At 44.7% G+C, this 23,243-nt stretch overlaps 1 protein-coding gene across 6 annotated transcripts; it reads left to right on the forward strand.

Annotated features, from left to right (window-relative positions):
* Positions 1-44: 44 nt before the first annotated feature.
* Positions 45-21,484, forward strand: LOC138799585 (zinc finger protein 260-like). 6 transcript variants are annotated; one of them, XM_069980980.1, is made up of 9 exons: positions 45-455; positions 2,990-3,044; positions 4,464-4,614; positions 6,024-6,182; positions 6,271-6,379; positions 9,761-9,879; positions 14,397-14,549; positions 14,636-14,756; positions 20,276-21,483. In XM_069980980.1, exons 3-9 carry the CDS (start codon positions 4,549-4,551, stop codon positions 21,328-21,330), a joined length of 1,782 nt encoding a protein of 593 aa, XP_069837081.1. In that variant the 5' UTR covers positions 45-455; positions 2,990-3,044; positions 4,464-4,548; the 3' UTR covers positions 21,331-21,483. The 6 variants fall into 6 exon arrangements, with proteins under 6 accessions (XP_069837081.1, XP_069837082.1, XP_069837083.1 ...); XM_069980981.1 differs by having other exon boundaries at positions 45-415; XM_069980982.1 differs by having other exon boundaries at positions 45-262.
* The last annotated feature ends 1,759 nt before the right edge of the window (positions 21,485-23,243 follow it).

Raw genomic sequence — 23,243 nt, forward strand, 5'->3', positions numbered from 1 at the left:
CGGCCACCATAAGATCAGAAACTACATTCTAGAGCCGAGAGCGAGGCATCATTGCCAATGCGTTCTGTGGTTGCCAGGGCAACCACAACACGCCGCTGCGCCCTAAGGACTTGGATGCAAGTTCTTCATAGCAGCCACAGAGTGAACAGGTCGCAGGGCAATAAAACAGGAAGCACAGTGTTTCCAACTTCCCCTCAGGAAAGCTGCTGTCAGGACATGATGGGGGTCGTAGTTTTTCAGCAGCCTGAGAGTCGCTGGTTTGGTAACACTGCTAGAGAAGCTTCTCCGGAGGCCATCACTAGGTGTAACTGCATGGGCAGCTGATGGGTTTTATGGCCACATTGGAGAACCATAAGGGGAATAGACATCTGTAGTAGAATACTCATAGGCACACACTGGCAGCAATCATATAGAAGTATATATACATTTTTTATTTTAATTAAAGCGATTTTGTGGTAACATTTATTTATATTTTACATTTCCTTAGTAAAGTTATATATCCTATTAAAGAAAATGAGAGTATATAAGATAAAAAAAAAAAAAAATATATATATATATATATATAATAAAAAGAGTCCTGCAGCACTTCTCAAAGCAATGCTCGGTGGTGCAATAGCGGAAAACACTGAAAGGACAAAAAGTGCATGAATATATAAATGTAAAAAAAAAACGCTGCACTCCAAGGGTAAGTTCAAAAAAGCGTGGTGTTTATTTTACCCAAATTCTGCAGCATTTGGGTGAAATAAACACCACGCTTTTTTGAATTTACCCTTGGAGTGCAGCGTTTTTTTTTACATATATATATATATATATATATATATATATATATTTGTGTGTGTGTATATATATATTTTTTTACTTTGGGTGGCAGTTGTAAGCGGCAACACAGCCCCACTTCTGCTACCAATGGCTGCTGAGCTCCAAAAGCCCTGGTACCGACACAGTTTCATAACACTAGCCCATAGGGATGCCCCTAGTGCATCAATAGGGCTAATACTTATTTCAGAAGAAGGCATCATGTAGAATAAGGAGAAGACCGGTGCCAAAAGAAGCACCTCAGATGCAACAGGTACATATCAGTATGTACAAATGTGCTGATAGTTTCCCTTTAACAAAATAAAAAAAAAGGCTTGTTCTACGTTCACACAAGTGACCCAGATGTATCAATCTGTATGAAACTAAAAATGGTGTCATCTACCCACAGCAACCAATCACAGCTTAGCTATCATTTTACCAGAGAAGCTGAGCTGTAATAGTTACCATAGGGCAAAACCATGCAATGTCGCCACAACATTGGTGACATCATGCAGCTATAGGCTCTCACATGTGGGCATGGTTTTGTAATGATTGGGATATACACCTGTCCCTGAATGTCTTGGACGGCTCTGAGATGTGGAGTCACATGGGTGCTGGCGAACAGAAGGCTTCACATCTCTGTATGTTTATTTCTCATAAATCTATTTTTCAGGTAACATGTATCGTTATGTAGATGACATGTTCCAATGTTTTCTGCTAAATATATGTAAGGTCCGTAGGATCCGGACCAGGAGGGTATTGGAAATTGTTAGTATATGTTCTTTCTTTGAAAAAAAAATAAAATAAAAAAGGTTCAAACTCACTTTAGGTACCCTAGGGGTATACAGATGATCTCTATATAGACATTGGGGTGGAGACCAATCCATGACTAGTCTCAGCTCTCTGCACACGTTATTGATAAGCAAAGAAGCTTCTATCTCCCAGCAGTGTGTGACGTAGAAGTCTCTTTGCCTGTCAATCGTGTGTGCAGGCATTTTTTTTTTCCCTGTCCCAATGCCTACTTTTATTATCACTTGCATACCCCGCCTGCAACATTTAAACTAACAGTTTAGACCTCATGGAATAAAACCATGTTTGGAAAATTTATTAGGTCAGCTTTTGGGCACTGGCCTTCATGTTAGGCTGCATTCACACCCCCATAGATTTTGGAGACCTACAGACGGTGAATGCTTGTCATGGATTGTTTCCCCACCCAGCACTACAGTGCCGCAGCAATTGAAAGAGTTTTCCCACTGCCAGCATGAAGTTGATACATCATGCCATTCGGGGAAACAGTCCAGGACTTGCACTCAACGTCTATGCCATTTGTGTATCACAGACAGAACATAGGATGTGTGAATGCAGTCTAGGGTATGTGCACACTACGGATTCCGAGCTGAGATTTTCAAGCAGATTTCACCGCGCGCCCCCCGCTTGAAGTTCCACCATTCCCATAGACTCGATACTATGCTTTGGCGGATTCCACCATTCCCATAGACTCGATACTATGCTTTGGCGGATTCCACCATCTGCCCAAAGAACTGTCAATTCTTTGGGCAGACGGACGAATCTGCCAGCACATAGAATGGGGCGAATCCACTTGAAGTTCTCTGCTGGGAATCCTTAGTGTGCACATAACCATAAGGTTATGTTCCCACAAAGTATTTTTGCTTAGTAAATTGGTCAGTATTTTGCAACCAAAACCAGGACTGGATGGAAAACACAGAAAGGCTATGTTCACACAATGGCAAATAATTGCCGTTATTTGGTGGGGAAAAAAGCTGTTCTTTTGAAATAACATCCGTTATTTACCATTAAATGATGGCCATCCACTCAATTTCAACCTTGTGTGAACATAGCCTTTCTGTGTTTTCCATCCACTCCTGGTTTTGGTTGTAAAATACCGAGCAAAAATACTGTGTGGGAACATATGTCCTTTATAAATAAATTGTAAAGTTTTCCTTCCCACGGATCCACTTTTGACATTGGCACAAAAACTGCAGTGTGTGGTTTCAGAATTAGCCTGTGCTATTTATAATGATTGTCTATCTGATTTATGGTTACACCCGCCCAGCCCCCTCCCCTGCACTGAGACTGGTAGTGGTGGGGGGGTTTACAAACACACATGCTTTGCACAGAGAAGCATATTCCATACAGATTACCACTTATTTGGATATATTTTCTTTACATTCAGGCTGATCAGGACCTCTGATAAAAAGAAAGCTCTTTTCCATAGCCATGGACTTCAGGTGAGTCAAGTGTTTCAGAAAGATCAAGAAAACTACAAGCCAAGAGCGAATGTCCAATTTAAAGTCACCTTTAGGGTACAAACACACACAGCAGATACGCAGCAGATTTGATACTGTGTTCAGTTATTTACATCTAATCTGCTGCGTATTGCAGCAGTAAATACGCAGTGTATATGCCGTGTGTGTTTGTACCCAAAAGTGTTGTTCAAATGACTGTAAACTGAAAGGAAGGAGATAGACGTGTCATTGTGTGGTACTTCCACTACCCAGAGGGGCTAATAAATATTCTCATTGTCGTAAATAGTTGCTCACAGTAATTGCTGCATGTAACCTTGTGGCCGCTGTAACAAGGTGTGCTGGAGGGTGGAATCACACTAGGCTTTTTTCCTATTGCTAGTCAGTAGGGAAATCTGATACAACATACCCAAATGACGTTTTTCTGTTAGACATATTTTTTAGGGCATTTTACTGCGCTTTGGCAGTTTTGCTAAATGCTGTGGTTTTTTTTCCCCCAAGAAATCTATAGGAGGGAAAAAAGCCAGAAAAAAGCAAGCCTATATTCACAGTGCTGTTTTTTTAAACTAATTCTTCAATAGAAATCCAGGAATCACATGATGAAAGAATCACCTATAGTAAAATGCCTATAGTAATTTACACTAAAATGAGGAAATACCCGAAAACCGTCAAAAAGCAGAAAAATTTTTTTTTTTGGCATTTTTTTGGCATTTTTTTGAAACATAAACACAAACAAGCACCAGAAAGGGCGCAGACAATTGTCATTTTGAGATGTAAGGCATAAGGCCCTATTCATATATGGTCTGTGCATGGACTGGACCTGGGTACTCCTGGGTTCATCATTATGATGCTGTGAGCTCCAAAACAGTTAAAGTGACACTGTCACCCCCTTTCTGTATGAGGACTTCTCTACACAGCTGTAAAACCAAAATTCTAAAGGTTTTCATACCTTACTTTATTATAGATTTCTTGGTGGTTTGTGCCACAAGGGCGGGGCTTTGTGTCCACAGCGCCACTTAGCCCCGCCCACATTGGGTTCATAGCCCCTGCCCCTCCATGATGTCATTGCCCTTTAGGTCCCATCCCCTCAACAGCCATTGGAAAGGATCGGCCTAGACACGGTTTGGGCGGGGCTAAGTGGCGCTGCGGATGTGAAGCCCCGCCAAGGTGGCACAAACCACCAACAATAAAAAGAATTTTTCACTGTACCAAGCACCAAGAAATCTATCATAAAGTAAGGTATGAAAACTGCAGAATTTAGGCTTTACAGCTGTGTAAAGAAGTCCTCATACAGAAATGGGGTGACAGTATCACTTAAAATCCTTGTACTACTGTGCTGACACAGTTTGTTTTTACCTTGTAAGATGGTATCAATACTCTAAAAAAAATTATTTTTAATTTTAGGTTGAGGGCCAATAACTAAACTGGACAAAGTTAAAGACAAGTCATTCTCATAACCTTGACCATCTGGAGGACAATTTAAAGCAACATGAGTCACAAGATGGAAAATGTTTTAATTCTCTTCATTGAACTCAGATGTCTACTGACTGGACATGTAAGATAAAAAAAACAACAACATATCCTAAAGTGTAAATGGGTTCATAAATAAAGAGGCAATCTAACAAGATGTGCTGGAGGGTAGAATCTCACTAGGCTTTTTTCTAATTGCTAGCTGAGAGTCAGTAGGGAAATCTGAAATACCATACCCAAATGACGTTTTTCTGTTCGGCATATTTTTTAGGGCATTTTACTGCTCTTTTGAAGATTAGCTAAATTGCAGCATGCTGAGCGTTTGACTTTTTTTCCCCCCAAGAAATCTAGAGGAGGAAAAAAAATCTGAAAAATTGGCCAAGTCTATATTCATATTGGTGTTTTGTTTTTTCACTAATTTGCCTATAGTAAAATATCTATAGTAATGAGTGGTCATAGTGATGTGTACAAGGGGCCATAGAAATCTATGGGTGGGTACAACACTGTCTGCATTTATGGATCCATATTGGCAGACAGGATTATACTGATGTGTTAAAGCAGCCTAAGCCTAATGGTGCATCTGTCATGTGGTGTATCCTATGTCATGGGGTGTAATCTGGCATGTGGTGTATCCTATGTGATAAGTGTAACTAAGCCTAGGGATACTTTATGTAAGCCTAGTTTTTGTAATTTGTACAAGACTTTTTTTTTTGGCTGTCCCACTGTCTGGTAAGCCATGAAGTTCCCAGGACTCAGGTTGTCAATCAAGCTTGACTGGGGAGGAAGAAGAGGGTAGTGTGACTATATACTGCTGCACCCTGCCTCCATGCCTACTTACCAGGCACCAAGAGAGCCAATAAAAGTTGTTTCTAATGAAAGTGCAACATTGAATGAAACATAATTCTATTCTATGCACTAGAGCTATCAGCTGGTTGGGTCCTCTTATAGGCCAGTGGTGGTGAAACTTGGGACTCCAGTTGTTGCAAAACTACAATTACTATCATGCCTGGGCAGCCAAAGCCATATCTTTGGCTGTCCAGGCATTATGGGAATTATAGTTTTGCAACAGCTAGAATGCCAAAGTTTCCTTTTACACAGTTACATCTACAGTGGATAAAAGTCTACCAAAGCATCATATGCACCTATTTTATGTAAGCATATATATATATTCATGAGGTGAAGTAATCCCATACTGGTGCTATTTTAGCCCTGCAGCATCACCATCAATCCCGCTGAACAATTTCAGGGAGTAAAGTTGTCAGTAGGCGTAAACAACCCTGGTGATAACTCAAGCCCATATTATTAAAATTAGTATTTGTAGTGGAAAAACTGTGTTACATCTAATTTTTAGCACTTTCGGTCTTCATCAAGTAATTCTGTGATGGTATTTGGGACTTTTTAGGTCCGTTTTTTTTAACCCAAACATTTATCCAACATATTCTTCTCCTTGCCTTACCCTAATTTATTTTATTTTTTTTTTGTTTTAATATGTAGGATTACTTTCTTTTGAGAAGGTTTGGAGACTGTTTAGGAAGGGGTAGTCGGGACACTGTGTCAGCCTTAAGCAGGGCTCCTACTGCCACTCCATCATTACTAAAAGATCAGCAGATCCTAGGAGTCACCAACAAAATCTCCCAGCTATTAATTGGAAAGGTCAGCAGGGTTTTGAATTGTGGGTAATAATCCAGCAACAATACCAAGGAAGGTGTCTTGATGATGACTGTGTCATTATGTGTACTAGGTTCCTATAAGACATGAGGACAACATGATATGGTTCACCATGGAGGAGTGGGACTATGTAGAAAAGCACAAGGACCTCTACAAAGACATCATGATGATTAATCAACCAGGTTTGTTTTAAGGAAAGGCCAGCTGGTTAGTGATCAGCCTAGAGAAGATCACCTTTTGAGGTGCCCATACACTTTATAATAAAGTCAGGCAAAACTACCACTGGCAGTGGGTTCGGCCAACAGTAAGGGTGTACTGGGGCCACCCGACTCTCCAGCAATGTTGGTGGAAAAAAGAGTCGGGAGAGATGAATTTTTACTACCTGTTCCTTTTGTTCTGAGAGCAATAAACCGCCACCAGAGCAGTCTGGGGGTGGCATGATGCCTAATTTATTCAAACATGCTCAGAGCTGTCATGTCTTCACTCAGCATCATAGTACTTGTTCATTTGTAAAGGTGCATGTTGTTTGCTACTGCATTTAGGATTTCAGATTCGTCCAACTGGAAAAACCCTGTCAGCATTAAAAATATCAAGAGTTAGGCCCCGTTCACACAGAGCAAGAGCAGCGGAATTGTCCGCCACGGAATGCCGCTAGCCTCCGTGTCATAATAAGACTCTATGGGAGGCGTGCGCACTGCATCTCTCAGCGCTGAAGAATAACCATGTTCATTCTTCAGCGCAGAAAGACGCTGAGCGATGCAGTGCGCACGCCTTCCATAGAGTCTCATTATGACACGGAGGCTGGTGGCATTCCGCAGCGTACAATTCCATCGCTCTTGCTCTGTGTGAATGGGGCCTTAGGGGGTGTACAACTTTAAAAATCCCTTTTAATATCACAGAGTAATGCTGCGTTTACACAGAACAATTATCGTGCGAATTCGCATGATAACGATCGATACGAATCGATCGATACGAATCGAACGATAATCGTACGTGTAATCGTATCGTTCATTTTGATCTTTCAACAACTTTTCAAATCGTCGTTGATCGTTCGCAAAAAATTCGCAGATCATTCCGTGTGAACAGCCGTTCGCCGATTTAACCAATGTGTGAGGCTTAAAGCAATCGCAAAACGATCACAAAACGAATTTCCCTACGATATATCGTATTGTCTAAACGCTGATCGTTATGAACAAAAAAAGTTACTTCGACATTGTTAATCGTACGATTGGGCGAATTATCGTTCCGTGTAAACGTAGCATAAAGTTAACCCCTCAATACACGCGTGTCCAATTCAGGGGCACCGAAATCTGTACATACACCAGACAAATGAATCACATACATCCTGTTGTTGCTCCAATTCCTGGTTTCTGGTTATTTGTAGATACATACAGCAGGTTGCGACCATCCAGGGTTGTCAGGTGTTCACTCTGCCTATTACACCCTCAAATAATGATGATATGTCTCTACCCCTTCTCTCACAGGGACTGTCAGGGTACTCTTCCTAAAAAGAACGACTCCTGCCCTAAAGAGGGTGTGTCATGCCCTAAACTACCCCTTTGTAATGACCCTATTATATCCTACTTAACTTCCTCTACCAACATGTCATGTTTCTCTTCTGGATAGCCACATTCCTCAGGGGATAACTTCCAGTGGGTATATGTAATAATCTATAAAAGGTTTATTCACAGACCGTAAAAATACACAATTTTGGGGTACCTAATGATTTAGGGCCCTGTTACACGTCGGGATAATTGGCTGAATCAGGCTGATTCGGTCTATTATCGCTCTGTGCAATAGAGACAACAGTCAGACGATCGGTCCTGACCTAAAATCATACGCTGACAATTGTGTAAAAAAGAAAAAAAAAACCTCCCAGCCAGTGAATGGCTGAGCGCCTGTCAGTTCAGAGACTGGCTCTAAAGCTGCAGTGGTGGCTCTGGGAAGCGAGCAGAGGGCAGAAGAACACCAGGACCATGGGAAGTCATGTATACAGTTAAGGGCAAGGGCTGCACATAAATAATAATAATAATTTATTTGTATAGCGCCAACAGATTCCTGCTAACTATGTCTGTGCAGCCCTTGGTAAACTATTATCAAGCCATGTAATAGGCTCGGTAAGCGGGCACCAATGTAGCAGATCGGTGCTCGCTTACAAGAGGCATGGAGCCGTGTAATAGGACCCTTAGTTGCAGTTGACAACTTAAGTGTCTTGTGCTTAAATGCTAATAAGCCTAGAAAAAGTAAGGTGCCTGGTGCAATAACCCTCCAACCTAAACAAAATGACTTGTGCTAAAGCATAAATGCTCAGGAAAAGTGTCTGGTGTAGCGGTTATGAAGTTGTGTATTTTTAGGGTCTGTGATTAGACCTTGTATAGAATATAGAACCTAGTGCCTGCTACCTTAGGACAGAAGGACATACAGCATAACAATGATATGGTCTGGTGAAACTTAAAGGGGTATTCCCCCCAAGAGCTAAAAATGCCCCAAACCTAGCTGGTTGTACTCACCAAGTCCCCCTGAGTATTTTGAGCCGTCTCCCATCTTTCTAGCTGCTGCCGTTCCCAAGTTACACCTTTTTTTAAAGGATGGTCTATATCCAAGATAGGAAACTACATTTCCCATCATGCAATGCTTATGCCTGATGATGGTGATGATGTAGCAGAGCTGAGATGGCGATTGCGATGTAGCAGGGTGGGGATGGCGATGTAGCAGAGTGGTGATGGGGATGAAGCAGCAGAGGAGCACTGTGGGCGTCCAGGGGTGAGGCGGCTGCAGGTGAGTTCGCAGGGGGGGTTGGACTGCCACCGGGAGACCTGGGAGAGGCTGCACTAAGGGGACTCGCGGCCTCCGGGTGAGCTGCGCGGGGGGGTCAAGACAGGACACAGACTGTGGGTATGCTGCCTGGAGCGCTGCGGGCGGCCAGCGGGAGACCTGGGGGGGGCTGCACTAAGGGGACTCGCGGCCCCCGGGTGAGCTGCTCGGGGGGGGGGGGGGGGGGGGAACAGGCTGTCGGAATGCAGCGCACCAGACGGCCACCGGGGAACGGGGGGGGGGGGGGCTGCACTGGAAGGGGCGCCGTGGGCCCATGGGTAAGCTGGGGGGGGGAACAGACTGTGGGTACGCTCTGAGCAGGGGGGATACATAGTGCTCCAGAGGGGCACACAGTGGGGTGAGATCAGGGGGGTTGGGTGAATGGGGTTACACAGTGGGGGGGCTGCTGTCAGAGAGGCAGACAGAGATCAGCTGCAGCTGTCAGTATCTCACTGTCCTCCCTTACTTCAGTGGAATAGGTTAGAAGCGCTAACCCAGCCCATTGAAGAGATGGAGGACACGTGATGCCGTCTCGGAGGGTGCTGGCCAGGAGCAGGGAGCGTGTCGGGTTGTACTGTGGTTTGATGATTCTATGCAATCCGTGGGGGTGAGTGCGCCTAGATAACAGCAAACCTGTGCAGAATCCATTATAACTTTATATTGGAAAGATGGAAAGGTACGGGTGGGCAACGCATTAATGCAAAAATAATTTGGGGGGGAATACTCCTTTAATATATACTTTTTTTTAGATGGACCCACGTTATCGGAGAAGATTGGTGTCTCCCAGCCTTTTGAACTAGATGAGATGATTGTGAAGGAAAGAATATTGCATATGACTGAAGAGGTTATTCACCTGCTGACTAAAGAGGTAAGTGATTCTGAGAATGTCATTGTAGCCCAGTTCAGACAGTCAGGAGGATGATGATGATGATAATAAGGAAGGTGGGAATGCTCTCTGTTGTATATGTGAGGAGTTTTCATTATCATTAAAGGACAAGTCCGGCGAAAATAATTTTTTTATATGTTATTACTTATGGAAAGTTATACAATTTTCTAATGTACATTAATTATGGGAAATGCTCATATACTGCTATTTCCCTTAATTTAGTGTATCAGGAAGTGTTAGAATTATCTCTGAAGCAGTGACGTCACGACCAACGGTGTAATTCCTACGGAGTGTCCAGCAGGGGGCGCTCTATATATAGAAGTCAATGAGTACCATTGACTTCTATATATAGTGCGCCCCTGCTGGACACTCCATAGGAATTACAGTGTATGTAATGTAATGTAATGTAATGCACTGTACTGTTGTGACTTTATGAATACATTTATGGAATACTTTGGGGAGCAAGTGTCCTTGCTCCCCAAAGTATCCCATAAATGTATTCAATGAATACATTTGCAGGGCACCGAGCAGGGAGGGAGAGAGGTGCCATCTACCTCCCCCCTCCCTCCCTGCTCGGTGCTGGGAACATATACAAAGCACTACTCCCCCATTATCTGCAGATAATGGGGGAGTAGTACCTTTTGCTATCCCTATCACCGCCCGCGCCGCCGCTCACACAGGGGCTGCTATTCATGCCCCCCGCCGCTCCCCCTCCTCCTCCTCCCGGCATCAAACTTACGATCGCGCTGCTGATTCCCCGCCGCCCGCGCCGCTCCTAACTACCCGCCCGCTCGCTCGCCCGCCCCTGGCCGCCGCTCTCTGCTCATGCCGGCCGCGTCAGCCCGCCCCCACCCCGGCCGGGGACACCAGGAAGCGCCGTGCTCCCGGCCGGGGTGGGGGTGGGCTGACGCGGCCGGCATGAGCAGAGAGCGGCGGCCAGGAATGGGGCGGGCGAGCGAGCGGGCGGGTAGTTAGGAGCGGCGCGGGCGGCGGGGAATCAGCGGCGAGATGAATAGCAGCCCCTGTGTGAGCGGCGGCGCGGGCGGTGATAGGGATAGCACAGGTACTACTCCCCCATTATCTGCAGATAATGGGGGAGTAGTACTTTGTATATGTTCCCAGCACCGAGCAAGGGGGGGGGAGGTAGATGGCACCTCTCTCCCTCCCTGCTCTGTGCCCTGCAAATGTATTCATTGAATACATTTATGGGATACTTTGGGGAGCAAGGACACTTGCTCCCCAAAGTATTCCATAAATGTATTCATAAAGTCACAACAGTACAGTGCATTACATTACATTACATTACATTACATACACTGTAATTCCTATGGAGTGTCCAGCAGGGGCGCACTATATATAGAAGTCAATGGTACTCATTGACTTCTATATATAGAGCGCCCCCTGCTGGACACTCCATAGGAATTACACCGTTGGTCGTGACGTCACTGCTTCAGAGATAATTCTAACACTTCCTGATACACAAAATTAAGGGAAATAGCAGTATATGAGCATTTCCCATAATTAATGTACATTAGAAAATTGTATAACTTTCCATAAGTAATAACATATAAAAAAATAATTTTCGCCGGACTTCTCCTTTAACCCCTTCATGACAGCCAATTTTCATTTTTGCACTTTTGTTTTTTCCTCCTCGTGGTTAAGAAAATCATAGCACTTGTACATCGTGGCGCCGGAAGGGGTCAAATTTGGGTGCAACTTAAAGGGAATCTGTCAGCTGATCTTCACATTCCAAACCACTGACACTTTTTATATTATATTATTATATATATAACTTTTTTTGCAGAAATCAATAGTCGAGGCAATTTTAAGAAACTTTGTAATTGGGTTTATTAGCTGAAAAATGAATTTTTATCATGAAAAAGCAGTTTGAAGCTCTCCCCTCTGTGTTCATTGTTCTCCTATGGAGAGAGGGAAATGAGACACCAAAATAGGACAACAAAGAGTTAATTAAAAGCTACATTACTCAGCTCTCTCCTCTGATGTCACCACTGACCTATCTGACCTCTGAATAGCACTCTAAATAGCTCCCCTGGGGTGTAATCCTTTGTTCTCTGCTCTCTGCTACCGACATTTCTCCTCCGTCTCTTTTCCCCCCTCCCTTCTCCATAGCACAGACAGGATCGTCTAATTGAGACTTCCTGATTCTGAGCAGTGAATGACAGAAAGGAGAGGAGGGGGGGACCTGGGAAAAGGCTTTTTAAATGCAGATAATGGCATATTTGCCTAATAAACCAAATTACAAAGTTTCTTAAAATCGCCTGGACTATTGATTTCTGCAAAAAGCCCTCAAGAGTGCCCCCCCCCTTCCCTTTCGGCACAGGGTATAATGTACTGAATTTGCCCCCACACTGTATCAAGAGCCCTAATACATACAGTAGTTACTTTATAACACTATTTCCACCATACAGTGATTACATATTACATAAAACTGCACTGAACAAAACAAAGATATCACCAATGATACCATTACATAATACCGTCACATCATGACCCCTTCACTACAGACCCTATAACAGAGTGCAGATACATCCAGTAACTCACCAGCGACATCTTTTCCGATCAGAGTCTAATTACTTTTACTCCCCATCCAGCATGGGCCACCTTGAAGTCTTCTCCTGGCTGTGAATCTTCTCTCCAGAATCTGCCAAATATTTTAGGCTCCAACACATACAGTAGTAAGGTCCCTTGTACCCCTATATAGTACTTACACCCCTCTGTACCCCTATATAGTTACACCCCTCTGTGCCTCCATAGTTTTAAGGTGACCCTGTAGTATATAGACCCTCGTGTGGTCCTCCAGTTATATACAGCCCTCCTGTGCGCTCCCCCATTAGTATATAGACCCCCTGTGTGCTCCCCCAGTATTATATAGCCCCCTGTGTGCTCTCCCCAGTACTTTATAGCCCTGTGTGCTTCTCCAGTAGTATATAGCCCCCTGTGCGCTATCCCCAGTAGTATATAGCCTCCCTGTGTGCTCCCCAGTAGTATATAGCCCCCTGTGTGCTCCCCAGTAGTATATAGCCCCTCTGTGCGCTCCCTCAATAATATATAGCGCTCCCCCAGAAGTATATATCCCCCCTGTGCTCTCCCCAATAGTATATAGCCCCCTTGCTGTGCACTCCCCCAATAGTATATAGCCACCCCTGTGCCCTCCCCAATAGTATATAGTCCCCTTGCGTTGCCCCCATGTGCTCTCCCCAATAGTATATAGCCCCCTGTGCCCTCCCCAATAGTATATAGCCCCCTTGCTGTAGATTACCCATCCATGGCGCTCCCCCCTGACAGGCTGGTGGCCGGAGCCCTGTGCGACCGCACTGGTCGCACATAGCAATGGCCTGCCTTCTCGGGGGGGGCGTTTAACCAGTGGGCAAGGTGCACGTGCACGTGGTTAAAGCAGCCCTGCCCCCAGACCTGACCCTGCTTGGGACAGCTATCTATCAGTGTCAGCAGTTTGGAATGTGGATAACAACTGACAGATTTGCTTTAAGGAACATCTCCACCCAGACAGGTCCAGCCCATATCCTTTCTATTGTCCTGCTTGTATCCACCTACCCTGTTTTACTTGCCGCTACTAGATGAAGAGGACATAGGGAACATGGGGTGGGCTCTTGCTGTGCTGGAAAACACTAAGAGAGCACTTGAGTCTAATTTAAATTATAACAAAAAGGCTTATATCTTGGCAATGAAGGGGATAAATTGGAATAATCGGAATTGGAACTGCTCCCCAGATTTCTTAGATAAGAAATGATCAACAGCACTGTGTGTACAGGGAGCATAAAGAGGAACAGGGAGGAGAGGTGTCTGATAGCTGCTAGGAGAAATTTGATAGCTACTGATCTTAACCTCTAGTTCACATGAAGTCACCCACATGTGCATTTAGGAGAACAAACTGTGGAGTAGTGGTCCAACTGAGGATTACATGCCATAGCTGCCATAATGGAGGAGTTACAATGTACAGGTGCAACGAAGCTGGAAGTCATAAGACTAGAATATTGTTGGTGACTTGGTAATAAAAAGATGAAACATTTTCTGTGGTGCTTGTTTAGTTCCCTTAGGGTAGCTTCACACATACCAGATCGCAGCGATTTTACGCTGCGAGTTCTGCAGTGAAATCCGCTGTGATTCCCAATGCTGTCATTTTCTATGGGTTTACAAACTTGCAGAGAATTTCTCATTTGGTTGCGAGTATATAAAGCCCCTTCCCACTTAACGCTGCCTGGCTAATACATTACCCGACCGTGCTCCCGCTTGCCTCTCAGGCTCCGGGCTTCCTGGTGTCCCGCTCAGCCAATCAGCACCCTGCCCCGCCCCAGCCACTGATTGGCTGAACGGGATGTCAGGGATCTGGTAAGTGTGAGGCTACCTTAAGTGGGGTCTCAAGAGCTGAACCTATTGATCTACATGCTCTTAGGAATCAGTGGTTTCTTATATAACACAAGTAAGATGTTGGTCATTTGCTTTATTTTTCTTTTGTACAGAAATATATCCTAATCTGGAGTCTCAGTGATCGCACCACTTCTAGTAGCATTGATAATGTTCCAGACTCTTCCCCATTGCTGGGACATGAGAGGAACAAAGATCAGAAGATCCTAGATCTCACCAACAAGATCATTCATCTGCTGACGGGAGAGGTAAGCGCTGCTGACGATGCTGGGACATTACATACAGTAACATGAAGGTGGATGTCAGGATGATTTATTGTGTATTTGTGTCTCAGGTTCCTATAAGATACAAGGACATCACAATATTCTTTTCCATGGAGGAGTGGGAGTATGTGGAACGATACAAGGATCTCTACAAGGATTGCATGATTAACAACCAAATAGTTGATTATTATGGTACGTGATTAGAGTGTCCATGCATCATCATTATGGAAAGATCTGTAGTAGCAGATGCTGCAGCATTTAAGTTGTGCAGTTAAGGCAGAGATCTCAATGCAGGTATAAAAGGAGGAAGCCTATTGGTAGGGCTGGCTACTATATTGGGCACTTAGGAGGGCTGGCTACTATATAAGACACTATTGGGGGCTGGCTACTATATGGGACTCTATCGGGAGGGCTGGCTACTATGTAGGTCTCTAATGGTAGGCCTGGCTAGTATGTGGGGCACTATTTGGGGGGGCTACTACATGGGGCACAATTGTGGGATTACCTACTGCTTGAGGGATATAATGGCTAACTTTCATGTGAGGAAAATTACTTAAGGATAGGCAGTGCCAGGAATGCCGCACGCTGCTAGAAATGTTTCATGCAATCTTCATTAACCCCTTCACGTCAGCCATCTGTATATATACGTTCCTATTGCACATGCCCCGTGCAGTAGGAATGTACATATACGTTCCTGACTTGAGGGGGCTTTGTGATGAGAACGGGATCGCTGCAGGGACAGCGATCCCCCTCTCATCTGTGTACAGCACCGGAGATAATGAGGATCAGCTGCGATTCCGCAGCTGACCCCCATTAACCCCTTAGTGACCGCCGTTTGCCGGTGCCGCCGCTGTATTTCATCTCCCCCCACGGTGGGGGGAGATGAAATAAGTAAAAATCAGACCCCAGATCAGCCCCCTAGTGCCCCAGTCACTAACCCCCCCTCCCGCCGCGATCACTGTGAACAGACTAATGTCTGTTCACAGTGATCAAAAAAGAAAAATGAATGAAAGCCCCATGCTCTCCGTCACCGGAGGTAGCGGAGAGCATGGGGCAGTCATCGGGACCCCCCCCCTGTGGGGTCCCGGTACAAGCGATCAGCGGTATATACTATATACCTCTGATCGCTTGTGCCATGTGCCGCCGGCACTTTTTATCCCCTGTCACCATGAATGATTGGTGACAGGGGATAAAAAGTAATGTCCCCCCACCCCCCAAGTCGCCCCCCACCCCCCCAGTCACCCCCGTCCCTGAGTCACCCTCCCCTACCCCATATACTCACCTGCTCCTGGAGCTCCTTCCTCTTCCGTGTCCTGGCTGGTTATGAAGTGCGCATGCGCTCCACAACCAGCCAAGCTCTGAAAATTTAAAGTGACAGAGACCAATTTGGTCTCTGTCACTGAACTATGATTACTGTGATAGAAAATATCACAGTAATCATAGTAATACAGTGAACATGAATGTATAAAGTACAAAAAGTGACAAACATACAAAAAAAATAAAACACACACTTTTTATTATAGTAATAATTGCAGTTTACTCCCAAATTACCCCTAACCCCCCCCAGATTACCCGTAACCACCGCAGGTTGCCCGTAACCACCGCACGTTGCCCATAACCACCCCAGGTTGTCCGTAATCACGTCAGATTGCACGTAACCCCCCAGATTACCCGTAACCACCGCACGTTGCCCGTAACCACCGCACGTTGCCCGTAACCACCGCACGTTGCCCGTAACCACCGCACGTTGTCCGTAACCACCGCACGTTGCCAGTGACCCCCTCCAGATTGTCCGTAATCACCCCAGATTGCCTGTAACCACCCCAAATTACATGTAACCACCCCAGATTAGCTATAAGCACTTCACTCTATCCGTAACAATTCTAGATTGTCTGTAACCCCCCCAGGTTGCCCGTAACCACCCCAGGTTACCCGTAATCATGCCAGATTACATGTAACCCCCCAGATTGCACGCAACCACCGCAGGTTGCCTCTGACCACCGCACCTTGCCTCTGACCACCGCACGTCGCCTCTGACCACCGCACGTCACCTCTGACCACCGCACGTCGCCTCTGACCACCGCACATCGCCTCTGACCACCGCACGTCGCCTCTGACCACCGCACCTTGCATCTGACCACCGCACCTTGCCTCTGAACACTGCACCTTGCCTCTAACCACCCCAAATTGCCAGTGACCCCCTCCAGATTGCCCATAACCACGCCAGATTACAGGTACCCACCTCAGATTACCTATTAGCACTTCAGTTTATCCGTAACCACAGCAGGTTGCCTGTAACCACCCCAGATTGTCCGTAACCACCCCAGATTGTCCGTAACCACCCCAGATTGTCCGTAACCACCCCAGATTGTCCGTAACCACCCCACGTTGCCCGTAACCACCCCACGTTGCCCATAACCACACCAGGTTGCCTCTAACCACACCAGGTTGCCTGTAACCACCCCAGGTTGTCGTAACCACAGCAGGTTGCCTGTGACCACCCCAGATTACCCGTAACCACCTCAGACTGCCCGTAACCACCTCAGACTGCCCGTAACCACCTCAGACTGTCCGTAACCACCTCAGACTGCCCGTAACCACCTCAGACTGCCCGTAACCACCTCAGACTGCCCGTAACCACCTCAGACTGCCCGTAACCACCTCAGACTGCCCGTAACCACCTCAGACTGCCCGTAACCACCTCAGACTGCCCGTAACCACCTTAGACTGCCCGTAACCACCTCAGACTGCCCGTAACCACCTCAGACTGCCCGTAACCACCCCACATTACCTGTAATCTAATTTTTTTTATTGTATTTTAGTAACTGCGCTATTCTAATAACTGTTACTAGCTGCGGTTTTGCTCCAGCAAATTGGCGCTCCTTCCCTTCTGAGCCCTGCTGTGTGCCCATACAGTGGTTTATGCCCACATATGGGGTACCGTTGTACTCAGGAGAACCTGTGTTACAGATTTTGGGGTACATTTTTTTCTCCTGTTCCTTGTGAAATTTAGAAATTTCAAACTAAACCAACATATTTTTGGAAAAATTCAAGTTTTTCATTTTTACTGGCCAATTTTGAATACTTTCCTCTAATACCTGTGGGGCCAAAATGCTCATCCTACCCCAAGATGAATTCTTTGAGGGGTGTACTTTCCGAAATGGGGTGACTTTTGGGGGGATTCTATTCTGTAGACATTACAGGGGCGCTGCAAACGCACCTGGTGCTCAGAAACTTCTTCAGAAAAATCTGCAGAGAAAATGCTAATTGGCGCTCCTTCCCTTCTGAGCCCGGCTGTGTGCCCATACAGTGGTTTATGCCCACATATGGGGTACCGTTCTACTCAGGAGAACCTGCGTTAAAGATTTTGGGGTGAATTTTCTCTCCTGTTCCTCGTGAAATTGAGAAATTTCAAACTAAAGGAACATATTGGAAAAATTCGAGTTTTTCATTTTTACTGTCTACTTTTGAATTCTTTCCTCTAATACCTGTGGGGTCAAAATGCTCACCACACACCAAGATGTATTCTTTGAGGGGTGCACTTTCCAAAATGGGGTGACTTATGGCGAGATTTTACTCCGCTGGCACTACAGGGGCACTGCAAACCCACCTGGCGCTCAGAAACTTCTTCAGCAAAATCTGCATTGAAAAAGCTAATTGGCGCTCCTTCCCTTCTGAGCCCCGCTGTGTGCCCATACAGTGGTTTATACCGACATATGAGGTACCTTTTTACTCAGGAGAACCTGCGTTACAAATTTTGGGGTACTTTTTTTCTCTTGTTCCTCGTGAAATTGAGAAATTTCAAACTAAAGGAACATATTATTGGAAAAATTCGAGTTTTTCATTTTTACTGTCTACTTTTGAATACTTTCCTCTAATACCTGTGGGGTCAAAATGCTCACCACACCCCAAAATTAATTCTTTGAGGGGTGCACTTTCCAAAATGGGGTGACTTATGGCGAGATTTTACTCCGCTGGCACTACAGGGGCACTGCAAACACACCTGGCGCTCAGAAACTTCTTCAGCAAAATCTGCATTGAAAAAGCTAATTGGCTCTCCTTTCCTTCTGAGCCCTGCTGTGTGCCCATGCAGTGGTTTATGCTCACATATGAGGTACCTTTTTACTCAGGAGAACCTGCGTTACAAATTTTGGGGTACTTTTTTTCTCTTGTTCCTCGTGAAATTGAGAAATTTCAAACTAAAGGAACATATTATTGGAAAAATTCGAGTTTTTCATTTTTACTGTCTAATTTTGAATACTTTCCTCTAACACCTGTGGGGTCAAATTGCTCATCCTACCCGAAGATGAATTCTTTGAGGGGTGTACTTTCCAAAATGGGGTGACTTATGGTTTTTTTTCTCTCTGCTGACACTAGAGGGGCTCTGCAAATGCACCTGGCGCTCGGAAACTTCTTCAGCAAAATCTGCAATGGAAAAGCTAATTGGCGCTCCTTCCCTTCTGAGCCCAGCTGTTTGCCCATGCAGTGGTTTACGCCCACATATGGGGTACCGTAGTACTCAAGAGAACCCGTGTTACAAATTTTGGGGTGCTTTTTCTCTCATGTTCCTTTTGAAAATGAGAAACTTTAATCTAAATGTATATATTATTGGAAAATTTTAATTTTTCATTTTTGTACGGCCTAATGGTGAATACTTTCCTCCAGCCCCTGTAGGGTTAAAATGCTCATTATACCCCTAGATTAATTCTTTAAGGTGTCTAGTTTCCAAAATGGGGTCACTTATGGGGGTTTCCAGTATACAAACCTCCTAAATCAACTTAAAATAAGAACTGGTCCCTAAAAAAATCAGTTTTGGAAACTTTCACAAAAATGTGGTAATTTGCTGATAAATTTCTAAGCCCCGTAACACCCTAAAAAAGTAAAATATGTTTATGAAATGAAGCCAGAATAAAGAGGACATATTGGTAATGTGACTTAGTAACTAATTTATGTAATACAACTTTCTTTTTTTAGAAGCAGAGAATTTCAAAGTTCATAAAATGCTAATTTTTTCAATTTTTCATGATATTTTGATGTTTTTCACAAAAAACACACAAAGTAGTGACCAAATTTTGCCACTAATATAAAGTGCCATATGTGACGAAAATCTCAGAATCGCTAGCATACGTTAAAGCATCACTGAGCTATAAGCGCATAAAGTGAGACAGGTCAGATTTTGAAAAATGAGCCTGGTCTTTTAGGTGAAGGGGTTAAATATCATGGTTGCCCGCGACTTTGTCCAATTTTTTAACTTTGGCCCACTATGTATTTGAGTTTGACACCCCTGTTCTAGTTGCTCTTTTCCCACAGAATAATCGTGCACTTTAACATCTGTCAAAAATTAACAACCCCCTTCTGTCAAAGCCCAAAATTTGGTGTAGGGTTTCCGAGTCAGGTGGTCTTCTACCCCTATAGTATACATTGCTGCTTCATTACCATAGCGAACTGGGATGCAAAATGCGATCCACATTACAGCAGGTCATATTTTTTTGTGGCACGGATTGCGGCCTCATACACACGTACGGATGTGTGAACTGGGCCATTAAATACCATTGGTCCTATGTTCTGTCTGCAATTGCGGACAGAACAATGGATGGGATGTGTGAATGTAAAAGTCTTACTTCATTGGGCTGCTTATTTCCACATCAATATTGTTACTGGGAAGACAGAGATGTATTTTTAGTTATATAATGGACTTTCTTTCCCAACAGATATGTCTCCCTCTAAAAAGTGCATCGCAGAAAGGCCGCCAAAATGTCCTAGAAACCTTACCCATTCCGCAAGGAGCTCAAGTCTCCTGGTGAACAGTGAACCTCAGCAGCTTACAGAAGCCTCTTCATGTACGGAGTCAGGAGACTACTTTAAAGATCGAATAAGCCTTTCAAAACATAAAAATATTCAGCAACGGGAATCAGTACCTTGTAATAAATGTGGAAAGCCACTTAAAGGAACCACCATTCCAGATGTGACAGATGAGACACTGGTTAGTGGTCCAAACTCGGAAGCAACCCGTAAGTTCTGTAGACCATGTCTACTTGAACTGCCATGTTATGCAGATAAGGGAGGCAGAAACACAAAAAAGAAACCATTTTCTTGTGTAGAGTGCAACAGTTCTTTTTCAAGTAAGTACACCCTCAAAATACATATGAATAAACATACTTCAGCAAATGTCTTTACATGTCCAGAATGTGGTAGAGTTGCACTGAACGCCCAACAGCTTGAGACTCATATGAGAGTCCACACGGGAGAGAAACCTTTCAAATGTTCAGAATGTGGCAAATGTTTTTCTAATAAGGGGAACCTTAAAATCCATTACAGAGTACACACAGGTGAAAAACCCTTCTCTTGCTCGGAGTGTGACAAAACCTTTGGTTATAAGTCGCACCTTGTTGCCCATCAAAGATATCATACAGGACAAACAATGGAATGCCCCGAGTGTGGAATGCACTTTGTCTACCACTCACATTTTTTAAAACATCTCCAGATCCACACAGGGGTGAAACCGTATAAGTGTCCAGAATGTGAAAAATGTTTTCATCGAAGTTACCGACTCAATCTACATATGAAGATCCACACAGGAGAGTCACCTTTTCAGTGTGAAGATTGCGGCAAGTGTTATCAGTTCCCCTCTGACCTTTTAAAACATCAAAAGATTCATAAGGGTGAAAAGCCATATTCTTGTTCAGAATGGGGCAAAGGTTTTACACACAGTAGACAACTATTACTTCATAAGAAGTTCCATTTAGGAGAGACGCCATATTCCTAATTAGGATGTTATAGAGTCGCTCATGACTGATCAATAGTTGATCATCAGTCGATCATCAATCAGCACATACAAAAAATCTATGTTATGGGCAGCAACCAATCTTATGACAGCTATTCGTATTCGAGCCCCTCTTTTAGGCTTGAAGTGTGTTGTTCCTTGAGATATGTTTTTATGATATTTGATGTCTCGTCATATATTTTATTAAAAGATTGGAATAAACTTTGGGGTCCATGCTCCTTGGGCTGTAGAGTTTTTAACCCACGTAATTAATTTCCTTTCTGGAAGAGGTAAAACTTCCTCCTGTTATGTCTTTAACCGTTAAAGCGCGCATGTCATGGTTCAGGTTCACAAACTTCCATGTTCAGAAGCAGGGCCAGCCTTAGGATAGATGGCGCAATGTGCGGAATTTGCTTTGCCCCCCTCCACAGTATAATGTCTCCTTTAGCGCGCTACACACAGTATAATGCCCTCACACATTATCAAGTGCCCCAATACATACATAGTTATTAGAGATGAGCGAACCGGGTTTGGGTTCGAGTCGATCCGAACCCGAACGATCAGCATTTGATTAGCTGGGGCTGCTGAACTTAGATAAAGCTCTAAGGTTGTCTGGAAAACGTGGATACAGCCAATGACTATATCCATGTTTTCCACATAGTCTTAGGGCTTTATCCAAGTTCAGCAGCCACCGCTTATCAAATGCAGAACGTTATGGTTCGGATCAACTCGAGCATGCTCGAGGTTTGCTCATCTCTAATAGTTATACTATACTATAATATAACATTGTTGTCAATAAAAATTACAGCCATACAGTGATTACATTTGCCTCCATACTGTTACTAAACAAGACAGAAAGACCTAACCAATGATACCACTACATAATACCGCCATACCATGAGAACTACCACTACAGACCCTATAAGAGAGTGCAGTTACATCCAATGACTCACAGGTGGCGTCTTCTCTGATCAGTGTTGTTCACTTTTACTTTTTCTCTCCATCCATCCAGAATCTTCTTACCAGAATCTGCCAGAGAAAAACTTTGGGCTCCTTGCTCCAGCACATATAGTAATTAGGTCCGCTGTGCCCCCATACAGGTTTAAGCCCCCCACATAACAGTAGTAAGCTCTCTATATAGTACAGGCTCCTCTGTGCAGTCCCCATATAGCATCAGACATCTCTGCCCAACCCAATATAGTATGAGACCCCTAAATAGTGTAGACCCCTGTGCAGCCCCTATATAGTATCAAGCTCCAGCCCCTGCAACCCTCATATAGTATAATACTCCTTCCTGTGCATCCCCCATATGGTATCTGCCCTACTACTCTTTGCAGCCCCCAGATATGATTTTAACTCTCCCGTGCAGCCCCATATAGTATCAGCCTTCTCATACTACCACTGCAGTTCCCATATAGTATTCCCCCCATCGCCCCTCTACCCAGCAGCTCCTATTTAATATCACGCCCACCCCATATAGTATCACTACCCCAGCTTCCCCCCCCCCCCCCCCCCCCCAATGCTGGCTCTTTATAGTATCCATCCCCCTATTCCCCCTGTAGCCCCAATATATCAGTAGCAATAGTCTTCACTGCACCAGGTGCAAAAATAATAAACACTCTACTCACCTCGCCTACTGGCTCTTCCGGCATCCCCTCTTCTTCTCATCCCCGCTCTGTGCCTCTCTGCTCTGTCGCACAGTGACATTAGAGCGCTTGAGCAGGGGTACAGTGCGCACTCTTGTGACCACAGGCATAACGCTGCCTGCGGTCACACTGAGTAAGTACGGTGGAATTCTGCAGTGGCGCCGTACTCAGTGTCCCACTGTCAGTGAATGAGAGGGTGCGCGCTCCTCCCCGGCTGCCATTCTCCGCTCAAAGAAGTGACATGTCACTTCTTTGAGCAGAGAGTGGTGG

This window comes from Dendropsophus ebraccatus, chromosome 8 (assembly GCF_027789765.1).
Source record: "Dendropsophus ebraccatus isolate aDenEbr1 chromosome 8, aDenEbr1.pat, whole genome shotgun sequence".
Lineage (NCBI taxonomy): Eukaryota > Metazoa > Chordata > Amphibia > Anura > Hylidae > Dendropsophus > Dendropsophus ebraccatus.